The 22,047-nt window shown below is 36.9% G+C and overlaps 4 protein-coding genes across 5 annotated transcripts; 2 read left to right on the forward strand and 2 right to left on the reverse strand.

Moving 5' to 3' along the window:
- Nucleotides 1-895: 895 nt before the first annotated feature.
- On the reverse strand, nt 896-5,581 carry LOC107871393 (uncharacterized protein SYNPCC7002_A1590). The gene is made up of 6 exons (XM_016718321.2): nt 5,284-5,581; nt 4,394-4,584; nt 4,260-4,305; nt 2,985-3,067; nt 2,778-2,894; nt 896-1,270 (listed from the first exon to the last, which is right to left on the reverse strand). Exons 1-6 carry the CDS (start codon nt 5,489-5,491, stop codon nt 1,199-1,201), a joined length of 717 nt encoding a protein of 238 aa, XP_016573807.1. The 5' UTR covers nt 5,492-5,581; the 3' UTR covers nt 896-1,198.
- Nucleotides 5,582-8,719: 3,138 nt separating this feature from the next.
- LOC107871394 (histone H2B.3) lies at nt 8,720-9,357 on the forward strand. The gene has a single exon (XM_016718323.2). It carries the CDS (start codon nt 8,801-8,803, stop codon nt 9,233-9,235), a length of 435 nt encoding a protein of 144 aa, XP_016573809.1. The 5' UTR covers nt 8,720-8,800; the 3' UTR covers nt 9,236-9,357.
- A 2,235-nt stretch (nt 9,358-11,592) lies between these two features.
- On the forward strand, nt 11,593-18,768 carry LOC107871396 (protein BTR1). 2 transcript variants are annotated; one of them, XM_016718325.2, is made up of 8 exons: nt 11,593-11,968; nt 15,498-15,736; nt 15,816-15,922; nt 16,666-16,859; nt 17,094-17,185; nt 17,396-17,491; nt 17,784-17,845; nt 18,426-18,768. In XM_016718325.2, the coding sequence occupies exons 1-8, from the start codon at nt 11,872-11,874 to the stop codon at nt 18,511-18,513; spliced, it is 975 nt and encodes a 324-aa protein (XP_016573811.1). In that variant the 5' UTR covers nt 11,593-11,871; the 3' UTR covers nt 18,514-18,768. The 2 variants fall into 2 exon arrangements, with proteins under 2 accessions (XP_016573811.1, XP_016573810.1); XM_016718324.2 differs by having other exon boundaries at nt 11,599-11,968; nt 17,091-17,185.
- Nucleotides 18,769-18,992: 224 nt separating this feature from the next.
- LOC107872212 (putative glycine-rich cell wall structural protein 1) lies at nt 18,993-19,574 on the reverse strand. The gene has a single exon (XM_016718982.1). It carries the CDS (start codon nt 19,572-19,574, stop codon nt 18,993-18,995), a length of 582 nt encoding a protein of 193 aa, XP_016574468.1.
- Nucleotides 19,575-22,047: the final 2,473 nt, after the last annotated feature.

Consider the following 22,047-nt stretch of genomic DNA (forward strand, 5'->3'; position numbering starts at 1 on the left):
TGAACGAGATAATGTTAACTAATCAAAAGTAAAGGAAAGTTCGGTGCACTAAAGTTTTCGTTGTGTGTGAAGTCCTCAGGAGCGTTGAACCTCAAGTCACCTCTAGAAATGAGCTTAACACGTAAGCTACCACTGACGTGGCACGTAAAATTTGGAGGTGTGTAGATAATCATTTTGTAAGTTGGAGCGTTTAGCTAACGCAATGAAGACAAGCTGAGATGTCTAGACGCGCATACGCAAGTTGGAATGTTTACTTGCAAACTGAAACCAAGTGTGAGCATTTGTTTATGTACGATGTCTTCTTTCTTTTAGCTGACGACATATCCAACATCGTCTCACAAGTAGAGTCTGAGGAGAGCGGATTGCACGCAGGGGTGGAGCCGCCTTTGGACAACGGCAGAAACTATTTATGCATGGTTTAAATTATGTTTGATGTATCCATAGTAGATGTTGAACTCTCGTCTCCCTTCAACTAGTTCCTATGTTCACTTCTGAACCCTCCTAGTGAAAATTCTGGCTCCGTCACTGGTTGCATCCAAGCATCGTCTCACAAGTGGGGTTTGAGGAGAGCGGGTTGTACGCAAGCCTTACCCCTACGTCTGTGTAAAAGTGTGAAGTTGTGCAGTTCTATCAAATCCAGCACGTTCGCCAGATCATATATACAATACAATCTGAGATCACGGTAGGAGTGATCGACAGAGCAGAAAACTAGCACGTACCCAATGAAATAGTCGAAGCAAGTCTAAGGCATTGATCAGAACACCACGATTATACACAAAAATCTCAGCAAAAACTAGAGGTATTCGACGAGAGAAGAAGACATGTCGAAATGGTCTGAGTGAAACAATTCCTACTACATAAACAGGCAGCCAGACCATTGTCTTTACACAAAATATACGAAGAAAAAATTTGATTCATCGTGGTTCATGAGTAATCTGGAAACAAATATTCAATACATACCGATTATCCATCCATATTTTTCTACACATTTATGGTTGGCGCTCAGCCGGACCCCTTGTCTGATCTGAGATTTTTGTGCTGCAAATTTATCCAGTTGATCGAGCTTATTGAGAAAATCAAAGTCTCTGCTTGATATGGAGAACTCGCGGAGAATATTTGTTGCCATCAAAGAACTTAATGCTCGTTTTGTTATTAGCAACCAACGCGACTTCTTAGGATGATGAATTTTGCAGCTGCCTCAAATCTGACCAGTTCCAAGAGGCTGCCTCGATGTGTCACCTGACGCCCACGCTTGATAGTCCTTCACTAGCTGGATGCAAGAAAAACAGCATTAAAAACGAGACTTCTAATATAAAAGAGCGAAAGCCACCTTAAAGTGGATACTTCAAAAAGCGATGTCCATTCTCGCTTAGGTTAAGGAAACGTAATTTTGCATCTAAGCCCCAAAACTGGAAGTAACCGTAGAGTTCAACTGATGTAGGGGCAGCCCGGTGTACTAAAGCTCCCGCTATGCAAAGGTTCCGGGGAAGGGAGCTACCACAAAGGTGTATTGTACGTAGCCTTACCTTGCATTATTGCCCGAGGCTGTTTCCAAGGCGTGAACCCGTGACCTCCTGGTCACATGGCAACAACTTTACCATCGAGTTCAGCTGATGTAATGTATAAAAAACTGAAAGTAACCGTAGAGTTCGGCTGATGTAATGTATAATCACACCGAACAATATTCACAACTAACAACTGCATGGAAGATTATGTGAAAGAAATGCAACTAAAAGAAACTCAGAACTCCATCATAGTTAAAGTTTTACATTGGATTAGATTTTCTAGCAGTTACTGATCGACTCAGTTTTATCGAACTTGGTTAATTTTTTATGCTGGTTGATCAGGGTTTCCTTCTCGTCGATATTTAAATTCAAAATCCAGATGGAGAACAACCTTGTATAGTTAAGGGCATGCCTTCTGCATCCGTATTTTTTTCTATGGTTAATCTCACAACAAATCCATGTACCTAGAAGCTAAGTTGTCCAGAGTCTTCACTTCCGATGCTGCATTCATATTGGATTCTCCAAAAATACACTATTTTGGGAGAATCCGACATGCAGCCATTGATGTTTTTGAAGATCCCGGGCAACATAACCTAGAAGTCAGACAGTAGCTCCTCCCACATTACCCTCATGGTGACTCAAATTCTCATCTTCGTAATTGCAGGTAGAGCTAGACACCACTCATCCCCACCGAGATGGTTATGTGGTGGATAGGCCGAGTAGGTGCTATAAAATAGTAATGGAGGATAAAACATATTAAAGTACCTATCAAGAACTCCTCAGTCCAACCGAAGGATGCAGGATATATCCACATTAAAATATCAACTTTTGGTGAATCCAACGAGATGGTTGTTGTCCGTCAATTAGGACATAGGAATTCCATATGTGCCTCCCAATGCAGCCTCGTATAGAGGTAGCACAACCAGATAATCAAATTTTTTCGTGCCTGTTACTTCGTAATACCTTAATAATGACTTGTGATAATAGGAAACATTGCATAGTTTTCTTCCGATAAAAAGGATGAAATGTGAGGAAGATGGTGATGATAAAGAAACGGAAGTAACAATAGAACGTAGTCAAAATGAAAAGATACTAGTGTCAACTATGAAAGTGACGAGACCAACAAGCTGTACGTCTTTATTGGAACTCAATCACCACCTTGACGGAAATGACAAGAAAAGTAGCTCCGACAGTTGAAAGGATTACAGTACAAGAAAGTTTTTACAGAAAGTGAACTGTCTAAGTGATCAATTAACAAACAAAGTAACGAACCTGTGCCATAAACCGAGGGAGCATGATTCTTAGTATCTGATCTAGGACCTGAGAACCAGTTGACTCGATTACCTGCACTGGAATTGCTCGAAATGCAAAGGGGATTTCAATGTTGACCTGCATAGATAGTCAATCACAACCGATGCAAACTAACCAACCATTGTAATGTTTTACTTTTATTGCAATACGGACAAACTCGGTTAGTACCTCAATAACAGCATCTGAAGTGAGCTGCTGCAACGCTGAGTCTCTTCGCTTGCTATCATAAGATATTTTGTTCACCATCGAAGCTGCATGCCCATACTAAATCAGTGTCAAAGCACTCCTGAAAAGCATTATGTAATAAAATTCAGAATTGACACATGCGCGCGAACTGAGCAACTATTATTGCAGATGACACCTTGTCACATCAAGTCCTTTTACCTAATAAAGACGAGACAAGTTAGTCTCAAGTACAGCGTCAAAGGCCATTAAACTTAAAACAATCACATGCTGACGTGAATCATGTTACATGATCACATCAATTATTTATTTATCTTAACAAACCTCGCTAGGAGTTAGATTTCAGAAAATCAAGAAGAAGGTCACTCTACTACTTACTATATACTACATTTAGACTTCTTCCATCGATCCCTTTATGTTCACAATTTAAGCCTTTATCAATAGCTTGTCCACACAACTTTGAATACAACGAATGGAAGTTGACAAAACATGTTGAGGTTGAGTTTTTGCCGAACTTGAACTTATTGGGAGATCGAATTTTCCTCCCCAAGTCGATGCAGAACAAATTATTCAGTAATTGGCGGTTAGAATCCTGGATTTGCCTTAAAGCAAGAAAGATAACTTATGTTCGTCACCTTTCGGGCAGTATGAAAGTTGCTAACTTTTTAAGAGGACGACAAAGCAACTATTTCGACTAAAGGTAACTAATGGTGCACTTAACTGACAGACAGCACTAAACCATCAATCCTCTAAGCAGGAATGGTTTTTTCCCCTCTCGAGAAGCAACAGGACTAAGCTTACATTGCAGTTATCAGAAGATCACAGGCCTCTAATGCTGCCATCACCCATCCATTGTCAAAAGAGGAAAAAAAAAAAAAAAAGATTGATTGGTTTCATAACATTCATGAATAGCTACGAGGACAAAAGCGTCTTAAAAATGGTCATTTCTTCGTCAAATGTGTTCCCGTTTTAACTTCCAGTCAATTTAAATCAAGTGCTGAAAATACAACACCTCTAAGAAGAACATGCCAGCAGAAAGAAATACAGATATATGCAACTCAAAGTGAGTCCAGTATCAAGTTGCATCCAGATAAGTAATCTTGTTCTAACCACATTATTGCAATTTTACGGACCAATACGGAACAAATAAACAAAGTTGCATCAATATTGAACCAGGTACATCTTTCGAAGATACTAAAGAGACTAACACACTAATATTCAAAGTGATAGAAATAGCTCTTAAAAAGACTACATACATACCATCAAACTTATCATTTTGCGCGACCACAATTGGAGATCCCTCGAGCTGAGAATCAAACGGTACAAGTAATAACATGATTAGAAACCATACATTAGTAAAAACGTTAAGCAATGCAAATGCAAATGCAATACACCTTGCAAGACAACAACTTGATACAACATCCATCAGGCTGCTCCTCGACTCTAACCAATAAAACAGGACACACTTCAAATGCAAAGAACTTGAACTTGTACACGTAACAGCTGAACGTATTATCATCCACTCGTTCAATCCTCTCCGCATCCAACACCGAGTACTGGCTCGCTGGCAAGCTCATATAGTCCACTAAATCAACCGAAAAACAACAAAACATAATTGAAATTCTCACCAAATAATACAATACCAACATTGTGAAGTTAGTGTTTACTACACTATGACTTTGTTATAGATCACAAGCTTCAAAAAAACTACTGTCTTATTTAAAATGCTACATATCAAATCCGTTATTGTGACCCGAATTTTGTTGATCCGGCCATGAAAAGATCGCGGTGCGACCCATGTTTGGGATTTTTTGGGGGTCCTGTGGTGGTAGAGTAGGGACTATTTCTGAGCTTAGAATTTTTTTGTACGCACGTATTATATAAGTGCAATCAAGTGGGTTGTTTTTGGCGGTTTTATATATTAGAAACTTTCGTCTCCTCCTTGTATTCCTCTCCATTATAGTGAATTTCCTCCTCCTCTACCCGTGGTTTTTTCCGTCAAGGGTTTCCACGTAAAATTTGTGTGTTCTTCTTAGTCCGTTCCGAAAAGAATGACAATCTTATAACTACTATTTAATGACCATCTACATTTTATCATCATTACTGGATCCCATTTAATAATTAAAAAATAAATTTGAAGAGGAATAATTTCGTAAATTTCACAAAGTCATCACTCATTTTCGATCCGGTTAAAAGGCGACACATAAAATAGGACGAAGGAGTACTATACTTTCTTAAAATACGTGTCTAAGTATCACATAAATTAAAACGGAGAGAAACATACTTAGGGGCCTTTGAAGCTGCTTAACAGATAAAGACTCTTTACGTCTGGCAATAAATCTAGCTTTAGGAGGAACAGATAAATCAGCTGTAATTCCAAGTAATTTACATTTTGGTGAAACAAATCTAGTGTTATTATTGTATTGGAGAGATGAAATGTAGTGAAAATTTGTTAGTAGAGAAGATGAAGAAGTTGAGCTTAACAAAGCCATGGTGAAAATTGAGATTTTTTCTTTTTTTTTTGGGGGGGAAGGGTGGGGGTTGGTTTGGAATTTGCTTTAATGGTGGTTGTTGGAGATGTGTGGTTGATACTAAGTTTACTTGGATTTGTATATGTCACCTAATTTCTGTGTCACTATTTGGTAATAACTAATTCCGAGATACTTAATTATTAAATAACTAATTTCAAAATTATTAACATGGTGTTATAAATCAAACGAGATAATTCAACCCAAAAGATTAATCTAATAGGTGGGAGAACCCATTAGCATTTCTCTATTTTTCCAATGTCCGACAATTGGTAACGATCTCGTTGGTGGTTCATAACGATCGTCTTTGCTTGAGAACCAACGACATCGTTGGTGTCACAACTGACACCCCTCTTAGGTCCAGGCCACCACTCCTGACGCACAGGTCACCACTCCGAATCGTGGCTCAACGTGTAGATTGATTCTCGTTAATCACGGCTATGTTCAGTTGGTCACAGCAGGCACCCCTTTTGGGTCCAAGCCACCACTCCTAGTGCGCAGGCCACCACTCCAACACTCCAAGTCATGACCCAATGCGTGAGACTCTCAATGAAAGCACCAATGTTATAAACCAAACGGGAGAACCCAAAAGACTAGCCTAATAGGTGGAAGAACCCATTTGACTTATAATCCCTTTAGCATTTCTCTAGTTTTTCAATGTGGGACAATTAATTCATAATACATGGGTTGTAGTATAGTGGATGAGACTGTTCTCCTCTTAATCAGAGGTCGAGGGCTCGACTCTGTGTATGGAGAAAATTCTGTTGGGAGCACTGCCACCTTAATGGCCTTGCATGCAGGCATCAGATACCGAATGAGAAATTAAAAAAAATGGATTAGTCGGAGATCCAATACGGGCACCGAACAGGATTTCAATGCGGGCACCGAATATCGAATGGAAAATAAAAAAAAATTGAATTAGTCGGGGTTACAATACGGGTGGTACCAAAAAACAGATTAATCGAAACTTCAGTACGGACATCGAACACCGGATGGGAAACTAGAAAAAGAAAAAATTTCAAGATTAATTATCCGGGATAACTATTTCCCAACCAAACAATCCATGAATGTAAAAAAAAAATAGTACTCCTTGTTGACTAAATTATGAATTTTTAGTAATTTTTATTAAAAAAAATTGAAATAGATAATAATTAGCTAAATTATGAATTTTTAGTAATTTAAAAAAAATTGAAATAGATAATAATTAGCTTTAAAATGGTTGTGATTTCTGTAATTTTTATTTATCTTATTAGATTAATTATCCACTTAGCTTATTTACAAAAATGATAGTCGATAAACTAATTACAGTTTACGGAGTACGTAACCTTTGATAGAAAGATGTAGAGGACGCGAGTAAGGGTAGGAGTTAAGTCGTTATAGTAGGGAAGATCGCTTTGTTTATATCTGTGATTGAAGTTTCTTGTTTGTGGTGTTTTGTGATGTCTATGATTTTGGATAGATAGTTTATAGTAGTACTTTGTTGTATGCTTTTATGTTTTTTGTTTGGTATACTGTTATGTGTCCTGAGCGGAGGTTCTATCGGAAATAGCCTCGCTACTTCACCTAGACAATGATATGGACTGCGTACATTTTACTCTACCCAGACCCCACTTTTTGGGAATATATTGGGTATATTGTTGTAGCCAATAAGCTAAAACAATAATATAATACAAAATCAGATCGAACCAATTGATCGATAGAATGCTTAAGGGCCGTTTGGTGGAGTGTATTAAGAAAAATAATGTTTGTATTAGATTTGTTTATTACTAATATTTTGTTTGGTCACTTTTTTATCCCATTTATTACTAATGTTTGTATTAGTTGTACACTCTATTTGGTATTAAGAAGGGGTCATTTGGTAGAGTGTATTGTAAAATATAATTAGTTAATGTGTACTACTAGTACCTTGTTTGGTATGTCTTTTTATCTATGTATAAGTAATACTACAATCATTAGTTATACACTCTATTGTGTACTGAAGTGTGTATTAGTAATACAAAGACTTTTAACACATGCATTAACTTATTAAATGACCTTAATACCCCTCAATTTCCCTCTCAAAATATTTCACAATTTATTTTCCCACCATTTTAATTCTCAACTGTGAATTTTCTCAAAACATTTCACAATTTCTTTCCCCACCATTTTCATTTACAACAATGAATAGTTGATTTAAATAACCGCAACATATTTTTGATTTACTTTGAGGGTCTTTAAAAAGATTAAAAAATATTCTTGAGACTATTCCTTAATTTTACATCTTGTATTTAGTTTTGTTTCGACTATGTTAATCCTCCGAAATAACATTTCATGCGCAAAGACGAAAGTTTTGAAATTAATCCTAAATCTCTATATATTAGTTCAACAATACTAATTATGTTTGAGATGTCAAAAGAACTTTATTGCAAAAAAAATGTACAGCATTAAAGAATGGTATTTTTATAAACAAACACTTCTTTTATAGAAATTATGTAAGATATATTATTTTTTATACATCAAATCAAATAATGTATAAGAAATAATACATGCATAACTAATACAAGCATAACTAATACAAACATTACTAATACAGACATTATTAATACACTATATTTTACATTATTTTTATACACTCTACCAAACCACCCCAAAGTGTATTGCTAATGCATAGAAATCTATGGTATTAGTAATACAATGGATTCTATGCATGCATTAGCATGGTTAGAGTCATAATTGTCCCTCAAAAAGAATTTCACGTCCTTTCCGTCATATTTATAAAAGATATTCTTGTAAAAAAATTTTTTCATTAGAAATTATGCAATTCGTGTTATTTTTAATATATCAAACCAAACACTGCATAAGAAAAATGTAAATATAACTAACGTAAGTATTACTAATACAAATTTTACTAATACACAAAATCTTACGCTATTTTTATACACCCTATGAAGCCGACTCGCCGATCTTTTTGGACAGAGAAATGCTAGAACCAATCCGAGTAATCAACCGCGATAAAGCATCTATATTGGGCCTTATTTTATTAGAGTTGTAATAAATAAAGAGAAAAAAGAAAAATGACCCGGATCGCAAAACAATTCATAACGGCCGTTGATTAAACATCTAAATCAACGGCTATCCTTTACGATCCGCGTCACTCCTTATCAACCAATCACAGCTCTCCTCTTAACCACTATATAAACCAAACCCCCCTTCCACATTCTCCACACAACTTTCCCGAGAAAAGCATCTCTTAATTTTCAAGTTTCCCATTTTACCCTTTCTCTCTCTACAACAATGGCACCAAAAGCTGAGAAAAAACCGGCAGCTGAAAAAACTCCGGTCGCCGCCGGTAAATCCCCGGCAGAGAAAAAACCAAAAGCCGGCAAAAAACTACCGAAAGACAGCGGCGCCGCGGCTGCCGGAGATAAGAAGAAGAAGAGATCGAAGAAGGCGGTAGAGACTTATAAGATATATATCTTCAAAGTGTTGAAGCAGGTGCATCCAGATATCGGTATTTCAAGCAAAGCTATGGGAATAATGAACAGTTTCATCAATGATATTTTTGAGAAACTTGCACAGGAAGCTTCACGTCTTGCTAGGTATAATAAGAAGCCGACGATTACTTCTCGTGAAATTCAAACTGCTGTGAGACTTGTTTTGCCTGGTGAATTGGCTAAACATGCTGTTTCTGAAGGCACTAAGGCTGTTACCAAGTTCACTAGCTCTTAGTTGTGTTAGTTTGTGTACTGTTAAGGTCTTCATTAGCTTTTTCTAGGTGTAGAATTAGCTAGCTTTTAGCTTTATCTGTTGTTAATCGTCTGGTTATTAATGAAAATTTCTAGTTTTCGTTATTGATTTTGCTTTATTTCCAGCGTTTCTTCATCGATTTTGCTTGAAATTGTGAATTTAGTTTAGTGTCTGTGTTTCTGCTGTTGAAGGTTTAAATTAGTGTTTTGTTGATGTAAAATTATGTTAATTAGCTTGTTTTTAGCTTATCGTTTGTTAATGTTGAATGAAAATTTCCAGTTTCTTCGTTAGATGTCTGATTCTCCAGTTTTCTTCATCGATGTAGCTCGATTTTTCTGGTTGCTTCATTCATTTAGCTCCATTTTCCAGTTTTTCTTCATCGATTTAGCTCATTTTCCTGTTTTTCTTCGTTGATTTAGCTCGATTGTCCAGATTTTCTTCATAGATTATGCTTGATTTCTTTTTTCTTCATGTATTTAGCTCCATTTTCCAGCTCTTCTTCATGGATTTAGCTCCATTTTGTCATTTCCTTCTACGGCTATGCAGAATCTGTATATGCAGATAAACAACTTCAACTAAAATTCAAGTATAAATAAGAAGTATATCAAATATTCTCAATACAAGATTAAAATGATCTTTTCAAGCCTTCAGAAAGTAGATGAATAGAAATTAATAAGGCCAAGTCATTCACTATACTCGAGGTCATGGAATCTCTCTCATGATAAAATGACCTTCAATCCGATTATAGCGGTAAGTAGGCGAATTCTTCGAACGCACAGAACGTTCTGATTGACCATACAGAATATTTATAAAGAAAAGAAAGTTTTCATTTAAATGGTGTGATGTTTCTGAAAATGCATATCTGCAGTATTTTTGCTGAAGCGGTATACCATTTCATCAAACAGTGCACCTGTTCGAAACAGTGCATCACTTCATTGAAGAATTGCATCTGTTCAGTCGAGACAGAAATAGTATATCAATTCAGTGCATGCATCAGTTCAGTCGAAAAGAAACAGCGCATCAGTTCAGTTAAAATGAAACAGTGCATCAGTTCTGTCGAAACATTGCATCTGGTACTGTTATATTTGGAGTATTGATCAGATTTCGTCAAATAAAGTTTGCATCTGGTACTGTTATATTTGGAGTATTGATCAGATTTCGTCAAATAAAGTTTGTCCAAAAAGATAAATCTTATCGGTCCTTTTCCAAATCCGAAGCCGAGCGACGATGATGCCGCGAGACATCTCTTATTTCCTGCCTCACTTATCATGTAGAGTAAGTATTCATTATTATAAACACTCCAAAGTTCCCTTCTCTCATCAATGTGGGAGAATTAGTGAACTTTTTAATTTTGGGAGTACACTTTTCAAATTGGTCTCCTCTTCTCCACCATTTTTTCTCTATTTTTCTATTCACACTTCTATGAACTCAACACATTTTCCAGTTTCTCTTCATAGATTTAGCTCCACTTTCCTATTTTTCTTCATAGATTTAGCTCCATTTTCCAGTTTTTCTTTATCGATTTAGCTCATTTTCCAATTTTTAAATATTCAAATAATAATATTGAAATATTAAATTAATATTGACTTATATAATAAATTAGATAGGAAGAGTAGTATTTTGTAGGCAAAAAGGAAAAAAGTGAGAAGAGAATAAAAAAGGATAGTTCGATGTATTAAAATTTTTGTAATATATGTGAGCCATGAGGTATGAGAAAGCATTGAATCACAAAAATCTATTATATATAGTCTCACCTTATATTTCTATAAGAAGCAATTTTTATAATCTAAAATCTTGACCTCCTGATCACGTAATAATAATTGTGTATTAAAACTCTCGCTATATATATGCTTGAGGAATGGGTAAGAGTCGAATTATAAAAATCTATTACTCATAAGCTATCTACAAACGCTTTACGCCCAATCATTCCGGATAACACTTGCATCCTCTGTATTACCGCAATTGCTGGTACAGAGTTAACCGAGACTTATTCCCCGCATACCGTCATTGCTTCTTCTCCAGAAAAAGTTCACGACCCGTGGGCCTTCTACCTCCACGCGGCATTGCTCCGTCAGGCTTTCGCCCATTACGGAAAATTCCCCACTGCTGCCTCCCATAAGAGTCTGGACCATATCTCAATCCCAGTGTGGCTGATCATCCTGTCGGATCAGCTATTGATCATCGCCTTGATAAGCTATTGCCTCACCAACTAGCTAATCAGACGTGAGCCCAATAGTCTCACCTTATATTTCTATAAGAAATATTTTTTACGACTTAAACTCGTAACCTCCTAATCATATAACAACAGCTATTAGTTACTCTAAGTCTCCCTTCAGAAGAAGACCGGAGAAGAAAGAGAACATGTTTCCAAAAAAAAAAAAAAAGCTCTATTCTTTAATTCTGTTTTGTATTGTCTTTTATAATATTACCACTTCCTTAGCATATTCTTCTTCCACTCTCTCTCCATTTTCCCTTTTTTTCACACACACACACAGAGTAGATATTTCTACATCAATCACAATCTTCACCATCACAAAATTCCCAATGCTTTGACTCCATTTATTTTTTCATCTGTAAATTCTCTCTATTATTATTATTATTACTTACCTTAATTAATAATGGCTATGGAAAAAGGAGGTGAATGTGAGTACAATTCATCTACTGAAGGAGGTTTACAAGAACACAAATCTCAATCTCCTCCTCCTCCTTCTTCAGGTACAGCTCTTTTTTCTTCTCTTACTTTATTAGTTTTGGATCTAATCTTATGTTGTTTATTTTATGTTATAATTTTGTATAATAATGGTACTTAAATGTGTGGCCTAGTCGTCCATGAAGTGGGTTGAGAATAATGAGGTCTCAGGGTGACACACACTTTTCTTTTTAGTCTGTTAGAAATAAAAATGTCACCTTTCTATTATAATAATGACACCCAAAGGTGTGGCCTGGTAATCGATAAAGTGGGTTGAGAATAATGAGGTCGTAATACTTAAATAAAAATGTCTCCTTTCTATAATAATGACACCACCCAAAGGTTTGGCCTACTGGTCGATGAAGTGGGTTGAGAATAATGAGGTCGTAATACACTTTTCTTTTTTGTCTGTTCGAAATAAAAATGTCACCTTTCTATAATAATGACACCCAAAGGTGTGGCCTAGTAGGCGATAGAATGGGTTGAGAATAATGAGGTCGTAATACTTAAATAAAAATGTCACCTTTTTATAATAATGACTTCCAAAGGTGTTGTCTAGTGGTCGAGGAAATGGGTCGAGAATAATGAGGTCGTAACACACTTTTCTTTTTAGTCTGTCCAAAATAAAAACGTCACCTTTCTATAATAATGACACCCAAAGGTGCTGCCTAGTGGTCGATGAAGTGGGTCAAGAATAATGAAATCTCAGGGTGACACGCTTTTCTTTTTAGTCTGTCCGAAATAAAAATGTCACCTTTCTATAATTAGAGAACATTTTAACTTTAACATCCAACGGCGTGACCTAGTCGTCGATGAAGTGGGTCGAGAATAATGAGGTCGTTCAAATTAGTCGAGATGTAAGCAAATTTTATAGTAATCACACCCAAAGGTGTGACTTAGTCATTGATGAAGTGGGTTAAGAATAATGAGGTCTTTCAAATTAGTCGAGATGTAAGCAAATTGTATAATAATGACACCCAAAGGTGTGACTTAGTCATCGATGAAGTGGTTGAGAGTAATGATGTCTCAAGTTCAAATTACAATAGGAGAATAACGAGGCCTCGAAGATCAATTTAAAAAAAAAAAATGATGGGGAGGGGAAGGGGAATGGTGGGAGGGGATTACAAGAAAATCGAACCTTTACCAACAAAGTGAAAGTTACAAAAAAATTGAACCTTTACCAATAAGGTGAAAGTTTAGGCCGTCAACCAATTGAGCTACTGAGATTCCCCACTCAAGGTTCAAATTTTACTCCCTCTTTGTATGTCTGGTTTTAACTAATACGGATTTAAGAAGTAAGGAAGACTTTTGAATCTTGTAGTTTTAAATTAAACATACTAGAATGTACCAGAATGTCTTTTAATCTTGTGGTCTTAAACATGTCATGTGGACTCTCTAAATTAAAGAGTTGCCAAAAAAGGTAAAAAAATGGACAATCCAATTTAAGTTGACCACCAACCTCCTTGGAAGATGTGCCAATGTTCTATTGGATTCTAAGCAAACAATTCTTCCTGAGAGTGTGCATACCATCCAATTAACGAAGATCGTCACTTTGGAACATTTCAATATCCGTGCAGTTAGTACCAAAGTTGATACGATCATGTACAGTACCTTGAGAAAGTACAACCGAATTGATACAAATGGACTAGATAATCAAATTCTTTTATGTGACGTTGCTGCAAAGCCGACTGAATAGGCAGAAGTGCCTGTTCGGACACTTGTGCATATATTTGTTGCTTGGCGATATGCTTTATATAAGGGCTAACATCCTTCAATTCAATTTCCAGAGGTTTTTATTTGTCAATAGCGTGTACAAGATACTGTGGAGGTGTTAAGTATCACTTTTGTCATTGAAGTGAAACCTATGGTCCAGAGGTCTCCATTTAGTCACGGGGTAAGTAGGATTAGGATAATCAATGATGAGGACCAGATTTCTCAATATCTTGTTTCTTATATTTTGAGGATATTCAGCTTCACCGTGTTCCTGATGAAAGCAAACTGATAGTATGATCATAAGGGAGGGCACTTGCTCTTCACCCCCTGGCCCCCCAAAAACAAGAAGAAAGACCATTTAAAAATTTACGGAGTTAAATAATAAAAGGGAACTGAGGCTTGTATTCTCGTTTTTTGTTTGTGAGGTGGACCCTTCAGAATGAGCTTGTATGTTTGCTATTTATGATCTGAAGTCTGAGCTTGCAACCAGATGTCTTGGTGGTTCTTTGACTTCTGTGCTGTTTGCTTGTTTGCTGTCTTAGTACAATTTTGGTTAGCCTAGTTTTGGTAATTAAGTCGACAAGCATTTCTTGGTATAATTGACTTTTTTAGTTTCTATTGGTTGGAAGCCTTATCTTCTATAAACTAATCATGATAAGGTTTTGGAACGGCATAACCCCTCCTATATCTTGAGATAAGTATCATTTATAATTTCTTTTCATTGTTACAATTTGCCGAAAAAAACTCTAGTCTTTGTCACATACTGTTTTCACTGAGCTTCCTTGTATTTTGATTCTCATATGATGCCTCGGCATTCTCACAATATGCCGCTATTAATGTGGTCGTTCTTAATTTCCAAAGACTAATATTGACCCTCAAACACATACCTTACGGATTGGATCGGAAGTTTTTGCTTTTGGAAATACTTAAAAAAAGCTGCTTAGTCTCGAAAGCATGTCTTGCGCTTAATTGTGTAGCAGAGCTGCATTTTTCGATCAACTACATACCTGTGAAAAGCAACTATCTTCTGATGTGGCAATGCGCCTTCTGTGATATGTTTCTTACTCCTCCTCCACCTCTTTTTAAGTTGGACATACTGTTGTTTGGCTGAAGTCTTCAATAACGTCATTGCTGATAATGATTTTCTAACCCTCCTAGTTTCAGTTTTTAATTGAAACTGGTAATTTTCCTAGTCACTGTCTTTTATGCCAAACTTCTTACCTTAAAAACAGCAATTTCTTTAAGATTGAAGGAATCATGTCAAACAGTGAATAGTTGTGATTCTTATGGGCATTTCCAATCTTACATCCATTTGTAGCAAGAAAGGATGTCTTTAATACTTAATAGACTGATAGGCTACCCGTTAAAAGAATTATCTTTCTGCTACATTGTTTTTCCTCATAGTCCGGGACTTGGTCATTGCAAAATTAGTTTTTGCATAGACTTTTATGCTGTGCATCAAACGCTGTCTAATCATTTCCTGGTTGACCTGATTCCCTGCACTGTGATGATAGTATTGGTTAATGGGCTGTAATGAGAGATCACGTATCTTATAGGTTTTTTACTTACCATGAAAACATGTCTTTTTTGCTGCTTTAGGAAATTGGGAATACGTTCAACTCTTTTCCCGTTACAATGGTTATGCCTATAAAGATGCTTGGTATCATTATACTGGCACTGTGTATACGGTTTCAATTTACGTTTCATGATTCAGGGATCATATTTTTTCATCTCGTTTTCAGTAATTTGACCAAAATATTTATTTGATTACGCCACAGTGTCTCTTTCCCTTCTTACTTTCACAGTGCTAATGTTTCTCCTTTATTTTTGTTATATTTCCAGACAATGAGGAGAACAAAATATCTCTTAAGTTCCTTCTATCAAATGCTGAGGCTGGTTCAATTATTGGAAAGGGTGGCTCGACAATCAGTGACTTTCAGTCTCGTTCTGGGGCGAGAATTCAGTTGTCACGCAACAACGAATTTTTCCCTGGCACCATGGATAGGATTGTAACGGCATCTGGGCCTATTGATGATGTACTCGAGGCAGTGGATCTTATTCTTAATAAGCTACTAGATGAGGTAATATCACGTCTTAAATTCCATTCTCTGTACTGTTATTGACAGATGGCTTTGAAAAAACTATCTTCTTCCAACTCAGAGTTATGTTGACAATGGTGGTGATGTTGGCCCGAGATCAAAAGTTAGACTAGTTGTGCCCAACAGCTCTTGTGGTGGAATTATCGGGAAGGGAGGAGCTGTGATAAAGTATGAATCTTTCCTCATTTTATGTCCCATAAGTTTTTATCCTGCTCCCCCTACCTCAAATACACTGCTCCTGAAAATGCATGCAGGTTTCAAAGTCTTGTAACTCATTTAAGATAACTAGCTCTTCGACCGAGCAAAGATTTACTGATTCTAAGATTCTTAATTTTGGTACTGATAATGTTAACTTGTTTCTGTGACGTGATCAATCTGAATTTGCTGTTTTATAGAGTATACAAGGGCACAACCTTGTGCTGGAATGAATTATCTGTATTTGCCTTGACAAGAAAAACGTTCCATTTTCATTTCTAAGTTTCTGATTGGAAGTTTGATCCACCGTGTGAGCCTTGCATCCTAGTTTATTACCGCGTTAAATCAAATTGTATATGCGATTCGAAGCATTGGCTCAATTCTTCTTGTTGATCTGACTGGGGGTCCCGTGTCCCATATGAATATTTGAACTCGTTCACTTTTAAACTTAGTCCTTGTGGCTGAACTCTCTTGGTTAATGCAATGAAGCAATACTTGAGTAACGCGAAATGCACTTCGTATTTTGCTCTAGCGTTAGGGCTTAAGCATGTCTCAAGTGCGTCTTTGACAACACTGACTATTTTAGTTAATGGAATTGTGAGTTTTATTTATAGTTTGAAAGTGCATTTTGAACTTCATCTGCAACCAAAATTGTATAAAGGATGGTTGGCACTCGGCAATGTCATCAAATTAACGTAGATGGTTTTCTTTTACAGGTCATTTATCGAAGACTCGGGAGCTAGCATAAAAATATTACCTCAAGATGACAATTTTCCAGGACTGCATGATAGGCTAGTTATAGTGATTGGAACTCTAGGGGAGCAGATGCGGGCTGTTAAATTGATTCTACATAAGTTGGCCAAAGACGCTAATTATGTACAGAACATGAATGTTCCATTTCCTTATGCAGGTATTATATCATTATCTATGATTTGTAATTCTTTTGATATCGATCCATACATGACCTGTTTCTTGTCTGTCGTACTTTCTACAACATTTATGACCATATCTTTTGAAATGCTTTCCGAGCTATTAGGTGTTCTATTTAGGAGATCATCGTAGTAGTTGATTCTGCATTTTGAAGTTGTTTTTAATGTCGTATTCTGATACCTAGTTCTACTTCTGCCGCCCATTTTCTTAGCAGCTTACGCTGGAATGAACTATGGACCACCAAATGGAGTCGGAGGGAGATTTCCAAATATCAGATATCATCAGAACAAGACGGAGTCTAATTCCGTGAGGACATCATTTTTTCCCCTAATGCTTTTGCAACCCGCTTTTGCTTGAAATCAACTTATTCTTTTTCTTTGTATTGGCTTTGAAGCTGATAACGGAAATGTTCTTATCATGTTTCGTAAATACATATAGATTCTGCTTTTCTATCTTTCTAAAAACTCTCGGATTTTGTTATTAGTTTTAACCTGCTTTTCTTTGGTCGTTTTGCAGGAAGAGAGGAACAATTCTGTCACTATTGGTGTTGCTGATGAGCGTATTGGTTTAGTGCTTGGCCGGAACGGAAGGAGTGTAATGGAGATAAGTCAGGTGAGTATCGAAGCTGCAATCTTTTCCCTGCTTGTATACGATCTAAGGGGTCGTTTTACTCATTTGGTTTAGAAACAAGTTATTCAGGGATTGCAATACATGCATTAGTAGTATAGCGATCATTTTTCATCGGCCATTTGGTTCTTTCTACTGAAACGGGGATATATAGGATTAGCTATTCAAGATTCAAAACACAAACCAAACACGCGATAAATTTTACACCATGATTATTTCATCTTATACCTCGAACTAAACGTGTCCTAAAAATCCTACGTATCTGCTGTGTTTGCAGCTAAGTGGGGCTAGAATAAAGATATCAGATAGAGGTGATTTCATGTCAGGCACGTCTGAAAGGTTAGATTTCCTGGATTTGTTTGTTTCTTTCAGCATATTCCGTTGCTCGGACTCTTCAAAACCATCACCTGATGCATGTCGGATCCTCCAAAAGTAGTCATTTTCGGAGGATATTACACTGACAGGCCAGCAATTTGAAAAGTACAAGCAACATATATACTATATAGTACTTACTGAAGGGCAGCCCGGTGCATTAAGCTTACGCTATGCGCGGTGTCCGGGGAAGGTCCCCACCACAAGGGTGTATTGTATGCAGCCTTACCTTGCATTTCTGCAAGAGGCTATCGCTATGCGCAGTGTCCGGGGAAGGGCCCCACCACAAGGGTATATTGTATGCAGCCTTACCTTGCATTTCTGCAAAAGGCTACCGCCATGCGCGGTGTCCGGGGAAGGGCCCCACCACAAGGGTGTACTGTACTGTACGCAGCCTTACCTTGCATTTCTGCCAGAGGCTGTTTCCAAGGCTTGAACCCGTGACCTTCTGGTCATATGGCAGCAACTTTACCAGTTACTCCAAGGCTCCCCTTCAACTATATAGTACTTACTATATATAGATAAAGAATTTTCTGGACTTTTGCAGGAAGGTGACTATTACTGGATCTGAAAGAGCGATCAGCATAGCCGAATCCATGATATCTAAGAAAGTAGCGACAGTTTCCGACAGGTGATCTATCTGCAACTTCATATGCATGTCTTGATTTTGGAACTATGTTTGTGAAATGCTGATTCCCATATGGGCAATAAGAGAAGAGAAGTTAAGTTTCAGCAGTGCATGAATTTTTGTTTGTCTTTGATCCTTTGAACCATTGATTTCAATTGACTGAATATATGGCCATTTTTATACAAATGTAATTTTTTAGTAGGTAACATTGAGTTGAAAATTGTGTTTTTTATTGGATAATGACATTATTCTCATTCCTTTATATATGTCTTCTTGAATAAATGATCATCTTCCAGAAAATTTACTCCCTCCGTTCCAATTTGTTTGTCTGGTTTTTTGATTTGACGTAAAGTTCAAGAAAGTAAACAGACTTATGAATCTTGTGGTCTTAAACTTGCTACGTGCATTGAAAAATCCATTACATGCATGCAAAGTTTCACAAACTTTATTAATTTCATATGCAAATTGTGTGTGAATTAATTCACTTCAAGGTTCATCACCACCATAGCCACCATTTCCTCCTCCATATCCTGATCCATAGCCAGAGCCACTACCGTAGCCCGAACCATTGCCGCCACCGCCACCACCACCACCTCCACCGCCGCCTCCTCCTCCGCCACTTCCACCACCACTACCATAACCAGAACCACTACCACTTCCATAACCCGAACCGTATCCTGAACCATTTCCGGAGCCACCACCACCACCACCACCTTGGCCACCACCACCACCCCCACCCCGACCTATTCCACCACCTGATCCATACCCTGACCCTGATCCTGAGCCATATCCAGAGCCACTACCCCTTCCCGAGTTCCCTCCACCACCACCACCGCCGCCTCCACCTCCACCACCGCCTCCACCACTCGCAAACACATCATTAGCCTCACCATATCCATAGCCTTCCCCTGACCCTGAACCTACCCCCAATGCTGACCCTCCACCACCACCACCACCACCACCTCCGCCTCCACCGCCTCCTCCCCTACCATAGAATCTTGCACCAAAAGCAAGATCAACAAAGATCAATATCACTAATGCAACTCCAACAACTTTGGAATGCACCATTATGTTCCAAATGCAAAGACTTGTATATATATATATATAGTAACTACTTGTGTTTATGCAATATTTTTAAGGAAAGTGTCACTTGCCAAGAAAAATAAATGTTTGTAAGATTGTGAATGACAAAGTTTTAAGGTTATTCTTCCTATTTATAGCCACTCAAAATCCAACTTTTCTAAGTTGCATGGTTTTCTAGTATCTTCTTAATGAGTAATATTTTTATTGTAAGAACAAAATATGAAGACATTGATTGGAGTTAGTGGTGTTGGTAGTGTTGTAAGTATGTATAAAAAACTTATCATGATGGTGTTATAAGTGGTGGCCCTTCATCTTATTTTCGTGCAAAATTATATCATGGATTTAATTTCTACATTCGATACGAATCTAAGATTTTAAGTTTATAAATACAGTTCTGATTTCTGTGATGATATATAGGATAACGAGTGATTTTGAGATAAACATTCAGAAATATACCTAAATTTTGGCGCAATTTGCTGTAATACGCCTCAACTTTGTGGAGGATCCTATGACCTCCCTCAACTATCTATTACCGTATTTCTGTGGCATATATTTGTCCAGCTGGACCACTTCAGACCCTTACGCGTCAGTGCGCGTATATTCACACAGTGGTCCAGGTGGACAAATATATATCACAGAAATACGGTAATAAATAGTCGAAGGGGTCATAGGACCCCCGCAAAGTTGAGGCGTGTTACGGCAAATTTCACCAAAATTTAGGTATATCTCAAACCATTTTCCCTTATTTTTTCTTATAATATTTTAAACTCATATTATTAGAGATATAGTTTGCTCCCACTTTCTATGTATGCTGTCAATTTCTGTTCTCATTTGACTACAAATTTAAGTGACATCCATATGTTGAGATTATAATTAGATTCGATGGACCAATAATATAAAAATAATAATTGCATTTTCTTTAAAGATTTTGAAAAATTAATTTAATTAATCTTTTATGCACTGACAACATAAAAATCTCTAATACACGTAACGACATGGATGATTCTATAGTATCATTCAAGTAGTTTTTATACATATTTATCTGTGAACTTAATTATTATTATTTGTTTATTTAGAATAATCATAAAAATTCATAAATTTTAAATTCTGAATTCGTATACAAGAATAACAAAGAACGGTTTACTAGAAGGACTTCACATATGTTGCATTTTGGTTGGCTATAGGCATATAGACATGCAATTTTTGGGAACTCACTATGGACCAATGAAGACCACACATTAAATATGCACTAACGAACCTATTTTTAAGTTCTTGTTTGTAGCAGCGGATTCAGAATTTAGGGATCGTAGATGTTCAGGAGGTCCGAACATATACATTGACGTTCAAAATTTTAAAGTTCCGTCTAGAAACTAAAGCACTTATTATTGTTTTTGCTTTATTGGATGTTTTTCTAAGTCTTGTAGCAATTTTTATATGTTTTTTTTAAATATAGTTATACCTATTCTGCATCTAATTTAACGGATGCCGCAGCACTGCAAAATTGGCTTTAGGTCCACCCCCTGCTTGCTCAGTGTTCGATACTTATATTGATGCTCCAATTAATCTGAAATCACATGATATAATTTTTCGATAAAGGATGGCATCAGATTCTCCTCGAACAAAGATAGCTTTACAAATGTTGTTATTTGGTTGGGTATAAACTTAGGCATGCAATTTTTTTTTGGAAACTTCTAAGAACCAATGAAGACCACAAATTGAAATACCTAGCCACTAACTCACCAACTATTATCGACATGGGTTGTAGTGCAGTGGTGAAACTATTTAACCCTAAATTAGATATCTTGGATTCAAGTTTCGAGTGTAGAAAAAATCCTGTTGGGAGCGTCACCTCATAATGGAACCTTCAGTATGCGATCCGAATTAATCGAGACTCCATCCTTAATTAAAAGTCTCGGGTTCGAGCTCCGAGTGTAGAAAAAATCCTGTTGGGAGCGTCACCCCAAATTGGACCCTTCAGTACGCGATCCAAATTAGTAGAGACTCCATGCGAGTACCATTTCATCCTTAATTAGAAGTCTCGGGTTCGAGCTCTGAGTGTAGAAAAAATCCTGTTAGGAACATCACCCCCCAGAATGGACCCTTTAGTACGCGATTCGAATTAGTCGAGATTCCAATGCGAGTACTGAAAACCCAATAATAAAAAAAATTCAACGTACTATTAAATTCATTTTCATCTAAATGTGCATATAGTGGGAGTGGGAAAGTTTTTTTTTTTTTTTTTCTTGTAATTCACTCTTTGAATGACAAATGTCATTTTTTTCTTTTGTATTGCTTTGGTGGTCATACTTTGCTTTCCCTTAGAAACTCAATCATAGCTCCTTGGTGCTCTTTCTTTTTTAATTCATTGTAATATTTAGTATATAATATCGTGATGATCGAATCAGTTTATTAATAACATAAATAAAAGAGATAAATATTCAGTACCTCTTGAACTATG

This window comes from Capsicum annuum, chromosome 5 (genome assembly GCF_002878395.1).
Source record: "Capsicum annuum cultivar UCD-10X-F1 chromosome 5, UCD10Xv1.1, whole genome shotgun sequence".
In the NCBI taxonomy this organism is placed as follows: Eukaryota; Viridiplantae; Streptophyta; class Magnoliopsida; order Solanales; family Solanaceae; genus Capsicum; species Capsicum annuum.

Excerpts from the sequence above, each read along its gene's own strand:
- LOC107872212 (XM_016718982.1), bottom strand. The coding sequence starts at position 19,574 with ATGGTGCATTCCAAAGTTGTTGGAGTTGCATTAGTGATATTGATCTTT.
- LOC107871393 (XM_016718321.2), bottom strand. The coding sequence starts at position 5,491 with ATGGCTTTGTTAAGCTCAACTTCTTCATCTTCTCTACTAACAAATTTT. Across the intron at positions 4,585-5,283 it reads GCAGCTTCAAAGGCCCCTAA|TGGACTATATGAGCTTGCCA; the intron begins GTATGTTTCTCT and ends CGGTTGATTTAG. Across the intron at positions 1,271-2,777 it reads TCCCTCGGTTTATGGCACAG|CTAGTGAAGGACTATCAAGC; the intron begins GTTCGTTACTTT and ends TCTTGCATCCAG.
- LOC107871396 (XM_016718324.2), top strand. The coding sequence starts at position 11,872 with ATGGCTATGGAAAAAGGAGGTGAATGTGAGTACAATTCATCTACTGAA. Across the intron at positions 15,923-16,665 it reads AAGGGAGGAGCTGTGATAAA|GTCATTTATCGAAGACTCGG; the intron begins GTATGAATCTTT and ends TTTCTTTTACAG. Across the intron at positions 17,492-17,783 it reads GTGTAATGGAGATAAGTCAG|CTAAGTGGGGCTAGAATAAA; the intron begins GTGAGTATCGAA and ends CTGTGTTTGCAG.
- LOC107871394 (XM_016718323.2), top strand. The coding sequence starts at position 8,801 with ATGGCACCAAAAGCTGAGAAAAAACCGGCAGCTGAAAAAACTCCGGTC.